This window comes from Chionomys nivalis, chromosome 2 (genome assembly GCF_950005125.1).
Source record: "Chionomys nivalis chromosome 2, mChiNiv1.1, whole genome shotgun sequence".
Taxonomy (NCBI): Eukaryota; Metazoa; Chordata; class Mammalia; order Rodentia; family Cricetidae; genus Chionomys; species Chionomys nivalis.
The window spans coordinates 13,059,610-13,074,691 of record NC_080087.1 but is presented as its reverse complement, the minus strand read 5'-3'; the positions used below and the strand labels follow the sequence as shown (position 1 = coordinate 13,074,691).

The window sequence follows — 15,082 nt, the reverse complement described above, 5'->3', positions numbered from 1 at the left end:
AGCCATCTATTAGATCAATACAAAGGTACTTCGGCTTGTATGTAGATAATTTCTAATTTCTGGATAATGGGAGATAAAATGGTTATCAACTTTTCTCTTATTTTCGAGTTCACAGCAGAAGTAGCACATAGCATGGCTGGTTCCCGGACGTTTGCTGACCTGAAATGGTGTGAGCTTGAAATACTCCGCTGCTCCCACTAGAGGGGCTTCTTCCAACAGACAGGCGCTCTGAGACCAGCCTGAGAGCCTGCCGTGACACTGCTGTTCCTCCACAGTAAACTTCAGCAACCTCGTGGTTTTTCAGTCGGTTTTTCTTTCTGTGCGTTACCCCTAGAACCTTACAGAACAGGGAGTTTTAGGACAGTAAGCCAGGATACATATTTTAAAATCATGGTATGGGAAGAAAGCAGTTTGTGGAGTTCCAGAAGTGAAAGGCGTTCAAAAGTCTACTAAGAGGTTTGAAACGCCCTTCAGCCTGCTAGAGAGAGAAGCGGGGCTGCGGCTGCAGCCAGCCTGTGCTCACAGTCACATGCGGAGCTCTGGGTTCCACAGAAAGCACTGCTCTCACCTCCCGTTGTCAAATATAGTAAAGCCTTAGCTTTAAATAGATTTCTATTTGCTACTGATTTTTTTTTTTTGCTACTTGACTTTTAAAATCTGTTAAAATATGCAGAACTCACGCTGTAGATACCAATCTCAACTTTAATATGCTCAGCAATAATTGTATGTGTGTGAAGATAGCCCACATCAGGGCTGCATGTCCTCACTGAGTGACGAAGACAGCAGACAGGACCTCTGTGTACAGCTCACCAGCTCTTGTCACAGAAGGCCCACGGTAGTTGAGTTTGGCTGTGTTTTCTCCCAAAGGTTCATAGCTGAAGTCTGCAGCATTAAGTAGGAGTTGTAATTTTAAAAATATTTGAGGGCAGTAGCCTGTTGTTGTAGAAGGCAGGACTCAGGAAATTCGAAGATACAAGTCTTTTTTTGGTGGGTGGGTAGGGGAATCCTAAGCTAAAGTCTATACTAAGGCTTCTTTCTAAATCTACAGTTAGTTTTGGAAACGAGTGTAAACAGAAATGGTGTAAGTAGACCTTACCATGATTTTCTACTCTAGTTGATCCAACATCTCAGTCTTTAGCCTAAAATCATATTTGATATCAGCAACATATGTTTTTCATCACAGTGTAGCTGCTCATCTCAGGGCTGCATCCAGTCTGCTGGGGGAGGGGGTTCTCATCCCAGCCCTGCATCCAGTCTGGCATCTCTGCTGGAGGAGGGGGTTCTCATCCCAGCCCTGCATCCAGTCTGCCACCTCTGCTGGGGGAGGGGGTTCTCATCCCAGCCCTGCATCCAGTCTGCCACCTCTGCTGGGGGAGGGGGTTCTCATCCCAGCCCTACATCCAGTCTGCTGGAGGAGAAGGTGGTTCTTATCCCAGCCCTGCATCCAGTCTGCCATCTCTGCTGGGGAAGGGAGGTTTTCATTCCAGCCCTGCATCCAGCCTTCCATGGCTGCTGGAGGCAGGGCCCTGATCTTCATCAGTGCTTCCTCTTTAACCCTTTCGGTTTCATGATGGATGCAGTCGGTAGGGTAGTCTTCCTTGGTGTCGCTGTCCATACCAGCCCCTCCCCCACAGCCTCACCAGGTGCCCAACACTCAGGCTATCTGTCAACTTCTTTCCTTGTTCCTTCCTCCATATTGGATCTTTGTAGTAGCCAAACTTAATACACCAGACTAAATAATTATGTTTAAAAAACAGTAATTATCAATACATGTCTCGTTCCATGTAGCTTTTAAATTCATGTTAATGAGCTCTGTCGTCTGCTGCATAAGACTGACAGCCAGTTTTGAAGTTGCCTAGACTCTGCCTGCCTTTCCCAGAGCACTGCTTTCAGGAACTCCTGCTCTGCAGCATTCCAGAGACTTGCTCTGCCCACTCCTATGTGAGCAGGACAAGAAGCTACTCGCAGCCTGGGCAAGGAGGCAGCCGGCACAGTGACTGCTTATCTGAGCATGACTTCCTCTCATCTCCTGTCCATCAGTAACAAGCCTAAACAAAGCCCAAAGCGCCCCAGCGGCTGTGATGTGAGCACTGCTGCACTCATGGGGCAGGTGGGCCTTCCCTCTCAGGGAAGCCCGCTGGCCCTGTGAACAGGATCCTTTCCGAGCTTCTTCCCAGAGCCGGCTTCTAGGGCTGCACCCAAGAGGGGTTCTTGATAGTGCCTAAATTATGTCTCTCCTTATGATTGCAGGTTGAAGTATTGGCCTCGGAGGATGCAGCCTTTGGACTCAAGGTGTGTGGCCTGTGTGGTTTATCATGCTGTTTCCCCAACCCCAGCCCCATTCCCTAGGCTTCACAGTAAGGCTTTGTTGTTCTATTCAAACGCCAGTGCCAGTGGAGTAACCTGAGCACATGTGGGCATCACGTAGGCTGTGGTTAAGATTATTAGACTTTTGGTGTAGGGAACTACAGAGAACCCAGAGTTTGGGGTAGCAATGATGGCTCCTAAATTCGCTTTAGTCCTGGAGCAAGGTTTTCTGACATGCAACATCATTGTTGACCCCATTTGGGAACTGAATGGATGTGACCACTGTTGAACAATGCTGCCTTGGACTGATAGTCCCTGCTTGATGCCCACCCCAGTGCACTCATCATTGCCTCTTCTAGAAGGAGCCCACTATTCGCAAAGGCCTGTAAACAGCTGAGTCATGGCGGAGTGGGTTTCAGTCCACGCAGGATACCCACAGCACCCATGTTTGGGGAGGAGAGAGTGTGCAGGAGCAGAGCAAAGGGGGTGGGGTCTCTGTAGGAGGTGGGGCCTGCGCTGAGTTCTGAAGGCCTGGGTTGTGTGGAGACCAGTAGGAGCAGCAAGGAGAAGCGAGAGCTGCCGTGGCTTAGGACAACCCTGGAAAGTTGTTTTTACCTCATGGAAGTGAATAGGAGCCACACACTAGCCTGGCCCAGCTCCTTCTGCAGCAGGAGTCTGCGGGTAGAGGAGAGTAGGTGCCATTGCAAAGTGAGGTCAGTGGGAGCCTGAGAGCACCCTGGCTCCTCTCACCGGACTCCGCCCTGTTCTATGTCCTCACTGTCAGATCACAAGTTGCTCCCACTGTTTCCCCGGCTTTCTCTGTTGGCCATTCAGTGTCCTCCAGCTTTCATTATGCTAATGGGTGAGATGGCCACCGTCAGAGCTGTTCTGAGCCTATAAACTCACCGAGATTACACATCACAATGAAAAAGAAATTATAAATTAATACATAAATGCTCTAAATTTATCTGTTAAAAGCTTAATGTGTTTTGATGTTTCATGTCAGAAGTTACTAAATATCATAATTCTGAATAGAATCAACTCAGTATTTACAAGATTAAACACATGATCATCATCTTCTAAATCTTTGGTTTTGTATTTAATTCCCAGCATGCATTCAGAATTATTCACTGCAGACTTAATAAACCTGTGAATTTATCTCCTGAATCCACTGTATTTATTCAGTAAAAAGACGAGGGATGAGGGGAGCTGGCATCTTTGATACCCCGCTGGCTGGGTGTGGCTTGTGTTCACAGTGCCCACATTGCTTTTGCAGCCCTAAATTCCACTTATAGGAGCCTTTTCCCAGTGAGCTGGGCCAGGTCTTCAGAGTCTTTTAGATTCCTTTTTTTTTTACTTTTGCAGATCTATAGAAATTTTAAAAATAAGATTTTTGAAGAATTTTTGTTTTATAGGTTTATTTTCTGGAGCGCAGCGAAGGTGCTTCAGCTTGAAATTTTATCTTATTTCTTAGAAAATCTGGGTTGTTGGCATTGGTCACAGCAGACAAGCCTTCCTATAAAAACTTCTGAGAAAAATAATTGAAATGCCTGCCTGACATGTAGGTACTACACTAGTACTGTCTCTGCACGGGCAGTCTCCTGGTCTGCCGCACTGTGTCGTACCATATATATCTGGTCTTTCTTTTCTTTTTTGCTTTTATTTAATTTTATTGTTTCTAATTATTCACCAATATTTTTCCTTATTTTAGGCCAGAATAAAATGTGTAAGCTTCTTATTCGTTCAGATGACTTGTCTCAGTGTCTCTGGACAGGCGCTCAACTGTATTGGGATGCAGAGATGCAAAGAGCTTCCTGTGTCAGAATGTGGTGGCCAAGACTCAGGAAATCCATTTCAGCCATAGAGAGCGAACCTGATGGTAGGGCTGACAGAAATTACTGTTCTCATCTAGTCCAGTGGGGCATAGCTAGTCTTGTGCTTATTAAGTGTTCTGTTATTTTCCACACGTTCAGGCATACTGTTTAACAAGGCTTATCTCCAAAAGAACTCAAAGACTTGTAACTACGTCACAGTGTTGTTCACATGGAGATCTAAACTTTTAAGTGATTTCAGATTTCTTGAGGTTATTTTACTTGTACAATCAAAATGCATAATTAATTTTTAAGTTGTGGGTAGTTGTGCAAACAAGAGTCACAGTGAATAAGAGTGTCAAGTAATGACATGTGCGCACATCAGTCTCCATCAGGAGAGGGATTGTAACCTAGAGATCTTTGTTCACTGAGGTTTCTGTCCCACCTGGTTCCACAGCCATTTAGTCCCAAGGAAATACACAGAGGCCTACATTAATTATAAACTGGTTGTTCTATTAATCTAGGCTTCTTATTAACTAACCCTTATATTTTAACCCATAGTTCTTGTCTGTGTTACCCACAGACAAGTTGGCTAGGTACATTTATCAGCAAGGCATTCTCATCTTGCTTCTTCTGCATCTGGGTGATGATTGCAGACTGAGCCGTTCCTCTTCCCAGAATTCTCCTATTCTGGTCACCCACCTTTACTTCCTGCCTGACTACTGACCAATCAGCATTTTATTAAACCAATACAACTGACAAATCTTTACAAGATGCAAGACCATTGTCCCACAGCAGATCATTGTTTTTAACTTTGGCCATAGTAATAACCGTTGTATAATTCTACAGACAACATGTCTCCAGGGACAGTCAACATGGTTGGTTTTTGTTTTATATGATTATTATGTCTTCTGTGTCATACATGAGCAAAGGCAAGTTGCCAGCAATACTGAATTGATGAATCAGCTAAACACACACACATACATACACACACACAGTAGGGGGGTTGATTATGTTGTTAGATGTAGAGAAAAAGCTTTAAAATTGGCCTGCTGCTTATGAGGAGAAATTAATAGTAAAGTAGGAGCAGATAAGAAATCCCTGAGATCATTGTTTCAGTTTTCTAAAATGGGTCCGGCCATGTGCTCTGGCCTCCAGTTCCAGGGCTCATTGATCCTCCTGCCTCAGCCTGCCTCATAGTGCGAACAGCAAGCACTGAATTATACTCTGCTTTATAACGGGTTAAACTCTTATCACTCTGCATCAGGCTCTTTCGAGTCCCCGAGGCTCTGGGTGTCCTCTGCCTTCTAATATTTTGTAGGTGGCTAAGTTAAGGATTATAAAGCATCATTTTTGTTTCATTCTTTCTGTACAGATACCCGTTACACACACACACACACTGTTAGGTGAAAGACTAGGAATTTGAAGAATTTGAAAGCTTGCTCAAGTTCACACTGCTCCTCAGTAGCAGAGCTGGAATTTAAACCAGCAAGGTCAAATCCAGAGCCTTTTGACTTCTTTTTTTCTGGATGGCGTGAGAATCACTGTGGTGTGCACCATTATCCGCCCCACTCTTCATTTCCCATCTCCCTTTTATCACGTCTGCTCCATTCCTCCCCTCTTGCTGAGCTTCCTAATGACATCTTTAACTCTAAACTCATGGGAACAAATCAGTCCTGTGTGATGCATGGCGTCCTTGTCCGCTTCCTCGCTTCCTTGGCGAGTGATGCTTCCTCTGGCTCCAGCTTAGCTGATTCTCTTCTAGTCCACCTGGCTTGGCTTTGCCCAGATGTTTCTTCCTCTGTACTTGTCAGGGCTCCAGCCTAGATTCTGCTGACTTTGCTTTGCCAGTAATATGCCTCCTTCCCACTCCAGAAATTCTCATGTGAGACAGGGACTCTCTTTAAGGCCCATTCATGCTGGCCTTGAACTTATGATCCCCCTACCCTAGACTCCCAAGTGTTGGCACTAGAGGCTTGAGTCACTGAACTTCGCTCCCTTAAATGTCTCTCTAAAAGAACGGGTGTGCATAATGGTAAGAGAGGATGTGAACATCTCTCTCTTGTTCCATACAAGGCAGTTCCTAGAGCAAACTCCTGGTGCATAATGGTAAGAGAGGATGTGAACATCTCTCTCTTGTTCCGTACAAGGCCGTTCCTAGAGCAAACTCCTGGTGCATAATGGTAAGAGAGGATGTGAACACCTCTGTCTTGTTCCATACAAGGCAGTTCCTAGAGCAAACTCCTGGTGCTTGCTTGACAGTGATATAATTTCACTGCAAACAGTTTTAGGAACTCTGTTTTGTTGATATGTTCTTTTGAGAAACCCTTGCTTTTTATAGTTCTCTTCTATAATTTTTGATACGAACAATTGTAAAATGTATAGTTGATGAGAAGAGTTTATAATGTACCATAGGGCCAGCAAGATGTCTCAGTGGGTAAAGACTCTTGCCACCAAGGCTGAGGACCCGAGTTCCCTCCCTGACAACCACATGGTGGAGAGAGGGAACCAGTTCTGTGGATGGAAGGCTTTTCTCTGTCCTGCCTAGTGGCATTGAACCAGTTTCTTTCCCGCCACCGGGTCCTACTTGCCAGTTCCCACACCCACTTATGAAATACCACTGTGAGGCTTATTATCAGTTACAGTTGTGCAGCCAGTGTCTTAGGCTTCTTACTGGTTGGCTCTAACGATTAAGTTAGCCCATTTCTATTAGTCTGTGTATGCCACAAGGCTGTGGCTCATGGGTGCAGCATGTTACTCCTTCTGTGGCTCCATAGCATCTACTCGACTCTGCCTACTCTTTCTGTATCTTTTAACTTCCCGCCTAGCTTTACTCTGCTTAGCCATTGGCTGAAACAGCTTTATTCATCAACCAATAAAAACAGCACAGGACCTCCCACATCACAATTCTTTCAGGTTGTCTACTGACCTCCACATGTGAGCCATAGCATACATGCACCCCCTCCCCCATAAAGAAATAAATCTAATAAAAATGCACCTGATAGTGAGAACAAACATATTGTGCTCATGGTGAAGAGAACAGGAAACGGGAATGGTGTTATTGAGGTCGTCATGGTCCCCTACAAGGTGCTGGAGGCATTTCAACTAGGCCCTTTATGGCTAGGGCTCTCCCTCCACCTGTCCTCTCTGAGGGACAGGCTCCCAGTCTTCTGTGAAGCCCAGCATGGGTTTCGGGATGCAGTTCAGTCTGCATGGTGTATCCTCAACCTCACTCTCTGCAGTTCCCACACCCAGCCCTCCCTGAACCTCCTGTAGTCCTCGATGTTAATCTTGCTGTTGAGCCCAGGATCCCATCTTCTTGCCAGAGGTCACACAGACTTCCAGAGAAAGCGAGCACCGATAGAGGACTTTGCTGGTGCCGTTTCTTTCCTCGTAGTTCTCTGGAATTCCTAGTTCTTGACGTTTGGCACACCACAAACAGGCTTCCTTCTTACCACTTTACTTTCTATATTATTTTGGCAATAATTTTTTTTTCTTGTTTGGGACACCTAAAATTGATTACTATGAAATAAAAACGACTACATAAGCTAAAGTTACCAAGAATAGGGCTTTCAATTAAATCCTGAATGTGATTACCCCCATATACCATTTTTTTTAAGGACATTGTGGTTGAATAGTCATTGAGGGAAAGTTCAGCATGGCTGTGTTATTATCTCCGTCAACAGACTCCAAGCACGCCATCCTGTCTCTCTCTGAGCCCATCACTCTCTACCTTTCTCTAGAATGCTTTTCTTTCCTGCCCTGCATCTCAGTCAACTTCTCCTGACTGAGGCCTGCCCTGCTCCTCCTCCAGCCTCTCTTCCCTGACTTCTGTGCTGTGTGCAGCCTCTGGGCCTGCAGCCCTCACTGCCGTCACAACTCATTTGGAATTTCTCCTGAGCCACTTTCCTTTCTTCCTCTTTTGTATAGAAGAGATGACATGATGTGGCCTGGCCCAGTTCTATTATGTGGCCTTTTGTTCGCAGCAAGATTGTTCACTTAGGGACTTCATTTTGTTCCTTTCTGTCTATTCATATTGGCTCGCGTGGCTAACAGTAAATGCGTGTTAATGATTGCTCAGAGTTCTGACTGTGTAATGGTTGTGATGGCTGAGAGCGAATGCCTCCTTGGTGTTCGCTCAGCTCTGCTGCATTCCTGTCCCCTCTCTCCGCCCTTATCTGGGTCTATACAGAGTGTGGTGGTCTTCACTTGTACCTCAGAGCCCGCCTGGCGAAAGACTACCCTCTGGGTGTCGAGTGTGAAGAGCCAGCATGTTGTGCCTTGTCTTGCTGTATTACACTGTACTCATTGGGAAGCGCCGCAGGAGTGCTTACTGACCCTGTTCTTTCGTTCCTGTGACTGTCCGGCTGTGCATGTATTCCCAGCATGCATGCAGAGACAGGAGTAACAAACTCACTGGCTCGCTTCTTGTACTCTACAGAACAGAAGCGGGTTCAAGTTTCACCTAGAACTTAGAAATAACAAAGGCATTAGTCTGCAGAACTTCACACCAGTAGAAGTGAACTTTAGTTTGGTTTTCAAAATATGATATTTTTAATTGTGAAAAAATGCATAGACTAGAGATTGTGTTTGCTCACAATTTAAGTTGTATTTGAGTTTATTTCAGCCCAGATATCATAAACTATTCTGAAAATAATGTATATTTCACCTTCTTTATATAAAATATGTCAGCGCATGACCCATAACTGTCACGGGTGAGGAGAAGACAGCAATGACAGCTTCCCTCTGCTGGGCCCCTGGTAAGAACAGGGTGAAGTTTATGTACTTCTTACCCTTCTGACCAGTCCCCATAAAAGGAGCCCAGTTAGAACTTCAAGAAGTCCATTTTCTCTCAATCCTTTTGGATTGTAAGCATCTTGAAACAACCTCTTTACACTCAGTGTTCATCTTGGACATGGATCTATGAATGATCACTGATGTAGCCAGGGACACTCAAATGAGTACAAGATAACCAAAATTAAAGACCATCCCTTGAGTTTGGCCAGCAGCATTTCAGTAGCGAGCCTGCTAGTGGTGGCCACACTGGCCCAGGACAGAGAGCATGTCCATGGCCAGTGAACTCATCAGCCAGCTCACCCCCAAAGTAAAAGGTCCCAGACCAGTTTTGTGACACTCACATACTGTATTTCACAGACTGACTACTGGGCATGAGAAAGGATAGAGCACTAAAGGACTCCACCATCTCAGCACCTTGCCAGAAACCTAGCAGATGCTGGTCCAGCAGACACAAAGCATGGTGCGGATGGCAGCTCCATTAGATGCACACTGCACACACAGTGTGTGTCTTGGCCAGTGCAGTACTGCTGGTTTAGAGTGTTTGCTTGAGCATAGTAAGATTCTGGGTATTGTTGCATCCAACTGTGAAGGGCACTAGTATGTTAGAAACACATGTCCAAGCCCAGCAGTGGAGGGTACACACCTTTAATCCCAGCACTTGGAGAGCAGAGGAAGATGGATCTCTGTGAGTTCAAGACCAGTCTAGTTTACAGAGTGAGTTCCAGGATAACGAGAACTGTTTCGCTGAGAAACCTTGTCTCAAAAAACAAAAAGAAAGGGACTTCCATTTCCTTTTCTTTGAAGTTACATTAGTATCGATTCTTCTGCACTCTTGCTGTCTCCCCGAGATGTGTTTTCCCGAGATTTTCCTGGACAGCTCTGTGGATGTGACTGTAACTCGGAGAGAGGAGTGTTCAGGTAATGATGCTGTTAAAATCGAGCTGCAAACACTTTCTTTTGAAGTTCTTACAAGTTCATGGGACTCAGTATGAAGGGTTTGCTTTGGTGTTTTAATTTAACTAAAATGCTGACATCTGTTAGAAATAGTGAGACAGAGAACCATGTTTATCCCTTGTTGTTTTGGTCACCGAGCCTAATTTAAAATGATAAAATGTATGAGCAAAGCCTCAGGTGGGGAGCCAGCAGCCTTCAGTCTAAGAATCCCTGTCCTGGCTTCTGCTTTTGCTTCTGCCATCTGCTGGTAGCTCAGACACATTGCAGCTTGGTCTTAAGTCTGGTTTGCCTTACTGTTACTGTTATATAGGGAAGGTTTGGGATGTGTTTGTATGCCTGTAGTGGTGATGAAGTGTTGCTTATGTTTAATCTCTTATTAGGAGCTATTCTAACTTAGTTTTCAACTCCGGCTTTATAGAAGCTATGAATATAAAACTTAGGAAAAATATAGAATTCTGACGATCAGATTATTTGAAATTCAGAGAATAAAAGGTACACTTGATAGAAGTTGTTTTTTGGTTTGGTTTGGTTTGCTTTTTATTTTTGAGAAAAGATCTCATAATGTGGCTTGCTGTGTAGACCAGGCTGGCCATATAGACCAGGCTGGCCTTGACCTTATTGGCCTCTTTCTGTCGCTGCCTCCCGAGTGCTGGGCTGACACCTGGCTGTGAGGTCTTAGGAACATGGTGAGGATGTGTCTGAGAGCTGCTAGGGTCTTATCTAATTTTGAGCTTTGAATTAAATATGAAATGGATATTTTGTCTGTTAACTCACAATAAAGAGTCCTTGTCTAGGAGTTGAGCTCAGTCTGTCTCTCCGTCTCTCTGTGTCTCTGTCTTTCTCTGTGTCTCTCTCTTTCCCTCCCTCCCTCCCTCCCTCATCAGTATAAGGGAGTCAAATTGATTTCTAGTTGTCACTAATATTACTATCAGTTCTAGGATGCGGTGACCCTTTAGTCCTTCATGCACAGAAACACACTGGCCAGAGGTCAACATGAGGTATCTTCTGGAGTCAGGCTCCACCTCCCTCTTGAGGTGGCATCTCTCACTGAAGCTCTAGGCTAGCTGACTCCGGAGCCTGGGAATCTCCCTGTCTCTGCCTTCCTAGAGCTAGGATTGTAGCCCTCCCCTGCACCTGGCTTTCCTGCGGGCTGGAGATCAAACTCACATTCTCATGTTTGCACGGCAGACACTTTACTAACAACCGTCTTTCCCAGTAGTCTTTGTAACAGCCTTCCTGTTTTCATTTAGCCAAACCTTCTCCTGTCCGCACTATTCTGTCTGCCAGTATTTGCCAGTCGGAGGTAGTCTCCGTGTCTTAGGGGAAATAGAAATGTGCTGCATTCACAAACACATCTTATTCAATAAAGTCAGGCAGAAGCTTTACAAGAGCACACGGATAGGAATTTCATTTTCTGCCACCTTTGTCTCCTTTTCAGATTTCTTAAAAACTCATCTTTGTCAGTTATTTTTCATTTTCTCAAAAAGGAAGAGTAACTAAACATACTACTCTCAATTTCTCCTCGGTGAGGAAGGTTAGCAGGTAAAACCACTTACTTTCGTCCCTCTCTAGCAACAAAATAGGACGAGAACCCAGATCCCTGCTCCCAGGTGAGTGTTCTTCCACAAAACTAGAGCAGTGCTCACTCTAGTCCTCCAAGCCCAGAGCTGCATTTCAGACCGAGCCTTACAGACTGTCAGTATAGAAATAGTCCAGGGTTGGCAATGTTTCATGAGTGTGTTAGCCTCCTATAAATGATTTACAGCTAGCCAACAATGGAATCACTATTAATTGCTTATCTCGAATATGTGTGCAATTTTTTTAAAGTACTGGGGCATCCCAAGTTGTGTGTAGTGTTGACATGGCAGAAAACTAGCCAGTAGATGACTTAGCCTTGTTTCTAGAAAACCGTTCACAGTATACTGGGAACCAGAACTAGCATGACCACTTGGTTCTTAGAGTGGCAGACATTCCATTTCTGGGAGGGTTGTCTTTCTCAATCTGGTAGGTGGCAGGCACTGAATAGATGGTCTGACCCCTCAGTACCCGTCCTGAGTCTGGTAGGTACCACAGAGCCAAAGTCTGGCTTTACCAACGGTGCTGATGCTGTGGCACAGAGCAGTTCATGCCTACTTGGTCAGATTCTCTTCAGTTTTGCAGAACGGTGGGAGGAGTCCCGAGGTGCTTTCGGATGCTGTGGGCTCAAGGAGGCTCTTCTTAAAGGAGAGGAAGTGACGGCAGGAGTAAGCCGAGTTCTTCCTGTAGTTTGAAGTCTGACGGACGCCGTCTTTCTCTGAAGACATGATCTTGACAGTATTTTTTTGAGGGCTTAATTTTCTAGTAATAATAAGAACACATATCTTCTGCCACCTCCTTCAAACACTTTGTACAATTGGAGGCAGGTTTGGGGGGCCCCTGATAGAGTTGCTATAACCACATCAGTAACCTGCAGGCTGCTTATGGTGTTACTGGGCAGAAGGAAGAGCTCCTGGGGAAGATGGGTGCCAGTTTTGATTATGTGTCTTTTAACTTCTCCCCAGTGCTATGCTGAGTCCAGCTCTGTTTCTTTAGATGATGGCGGCCCTTCCCCTCCCTCCCCCATGACTTAAAGTTGGCTTCTTCCCAAACTCTGTCAGTTTTTTCAAGTAAGTTGAGAATGTCAAAGTGGCTGGTGTTGAAAGAGCCAATATGTTAGAAGATGCATGAAGCCAAGTAGAACGTTTGCATGAGTTAAAGACTGTATTAGTGGATGGTTTGAAAAGTCAGATTCGAGCGGGGTTAGGAATGACTGGTTGAATGATACTTATAGATCAGACATGTCTGTGATAAATCCTTATAAACGTTATTCCCAAATAAGAAATAAAGTTATCATTTTACAACTGAAGGGTTGTCTCCTCTGGGGAACTCATCAAAGATGAATCTCTTGGAGCAGTAATACAGAGAAAGCATTTCATAATGAACTTAGAAATGCAGTGGAAGTGAGCGAAGGTCTGGGGACTGTTTGCTTTCCTAACTCTGCTTTTACTCTTCTAGCAGTTGGCTTTTCCCCCTCGTGTGGTTGCTTTAGCATCTCGCATGTATTGAGAGGCTGGACTGTGTCACAGAATTCTGTTTGAAAGCTCACAGCTCTAACACAGAAGTAGTAAATACGCCCCGATCACCTTGTTGTCATAACCATGTGTATGTCACCGAGATCTGGTGTGTCTCCATGCATTGACTGTAAAGTTAGGCCAACAGTCTTACCATCGCTGACTTGGTGATTTGTCCATAGCGAAAGCCAGTGGTTATATGCCCTCACGTGCCAGGACAGGAAATTACCCTCACCGCCCACCAAGAACTGCCACACTCCGGTGTGGCCTTCCGTGTGCAGCACTCACTTTGCTGTTTGCAGTGTGTGAGTTTAGATGGATCTGTGAACGTGAGCGAGGAGTGTGCGGAAGGGCAGAGAGCGTCAAAGTGGTTGACTTGGGCTCCCTGTGGCACAGTAGGCTATGTGTAGAAACTGTAGTTTGTTCCTCCAGCTACATTAGACAATTTAAATCCCTTAGCTGGGGACCCCTAGCAAGTCAAGTCCTTTCTAAAGAAATGCCTAACTTCATCCGCCTCTCCATCAAGGAAACGTCCATTTCAGGATTATGAAAATGAAATAGTAAATTTCAGGATGAAAAATGAAATAGTAAATGAACACATTATTTAACATGAGAATTAAGTATAGACGTTGATTGAATAGTCTGTATTCAGACGTGGTATAATTAATACAATTTTAGGAAATATTTTTAAAATATTTGAACTTCTTGGAATTGGTATCAACATGTTTACTGTATTTTAAGCTTGTTACTTTCCCCAAGTTTCTAAAGTGTGCTCATATTTTGCGTCACTCAGTTTTTAACCCCTTATAGCAAAGCTAAGCTTCTCTGGCTATCTGGCTATGTGCAGAATGGAATAGTGTGACTCTTAGAGGTTTCTGTAGTGTGCTGCAGCAGGAGTAACAGCAGTGGTCAGGCACAGAAACATCCCCATGACGAAGGGAGGGTTCAGAAGGAGCTGAGAAGACCTGGTTATTTGATGCAAAAAGTATTTATTGTATGGCTACTCAAGGGGCTGCAGGTTTGACATAATAACCTTTATAAAAACTAATCTCAGGCATGAGCTAAAACACCTGATGACATCACACTCATGAAATGAGTTTTGCCTTCTGATCAACTGTGAAAACATTTCTAATGTGCTCTGTAGCTGCCTGTGCGGCCATCACATGCCCAGGTAGGACCAGGCCAGGCAGGCACACACGTAGCTTATCGGTGGAGAAGCTTGTGTTTGCACGTATGCTCTTGTGTACAGAGGATGCGTGGAGAACTTGACCTCCCCACAGGGTAAGCTCTGAAGGAAGGAAATGGAGGTCAGCCAGGCTTGCTGGCTGGAGTCATGGACAAGAGCAAGGCCCGTCTGAACTGCCACTCAGTTCTTATTCTGCGTTTGCACGGCTGATGATTAGAGTGGCTTTCGCCCAATTACGCTGTGATTATTCTGCTGCACTGTAATTGACTGGGGAGATATGCTAATACCTGTCATTTGGGATGATAAAAGATGAGCGGGGGACGCAATGCATTATTTAGCTGGCTGTGTGATAGATGAGGGATGCGCAGAGTGCTTTAATTGCTGAGAAGAGAGGTTAAGCTGAACGAACGGATGAATTAGAAATGAGTTTTTTTTATGGCTTGTGGAAAAGTGAAATAAAGGAAAATGTGCCCTAAACTAAGGCAGCAGATAGACAAGCACGAGGCGGCTAGATCTTCCAGTGTCTTGTTTATCAGTTTAGATAGGAGCAAAAATGTACTTAGCGCTCAGTAAATAATAAGCAGAATGAGAATATACAAAACATTGTATATTAAGCAAAAACAATTGTAGAATCATTTTTACCTTAGATGGCAATATTTGTGATTTGTGAACTCTTAAATTTACTGCTTTAGCTCCTGCTGAATGTAATATGCAGCGTTTCTGAACTTGCATCTTTCAAATGTAAGCCTCGAAGCATCTACATTCTGTGTGCCTATTTCTGAATCAATGTAGGCAGGAAGACTAAGAAGAATGAATATTTATAATACCAGGAGAATGTAATAATATAATTAGTGAGAGAATATAGATAATTCTGGAGTGACAGAGTCGGGGCACTCAGTGCTGTGCCCTCATGAGCCAGCTAGGTAGTTAGGTATTGA

At 44.6% G+C, this 15,082-nt stretch overlaps 1 protein-coding gene across 4 annotated transcripts in view; it reads left to right on the top strand.

Moving 5' to 3' along the window:
- Arid1b (AT-rich interaction domain 1B) overlaps positions 1 to 15,082 on the top strand; it is a 357,367-nt gene that overhangs the window by 215,810 nt on the left and 126,475 nt on the right. For 3 of the 4 annotated variants that reach the window (XM_057757693.1, XM_057757703.1, XM_057757684.1), the window contains exon 5: positions 2,251 to 2,292. The exons of the other annotated variant lie outside the window; for it this stretch is intronic. In XM_057757693.1, coding sequence (XP_057613676.1) covers positions 2,251 to 2,292 — 42 coding nt within the window. The remainder of the gene's footprint in view (positions 1 to 2,250; positions 2,293 to 15,082) is intronic. 4 annotated transcript variants of the gene reach the window in all.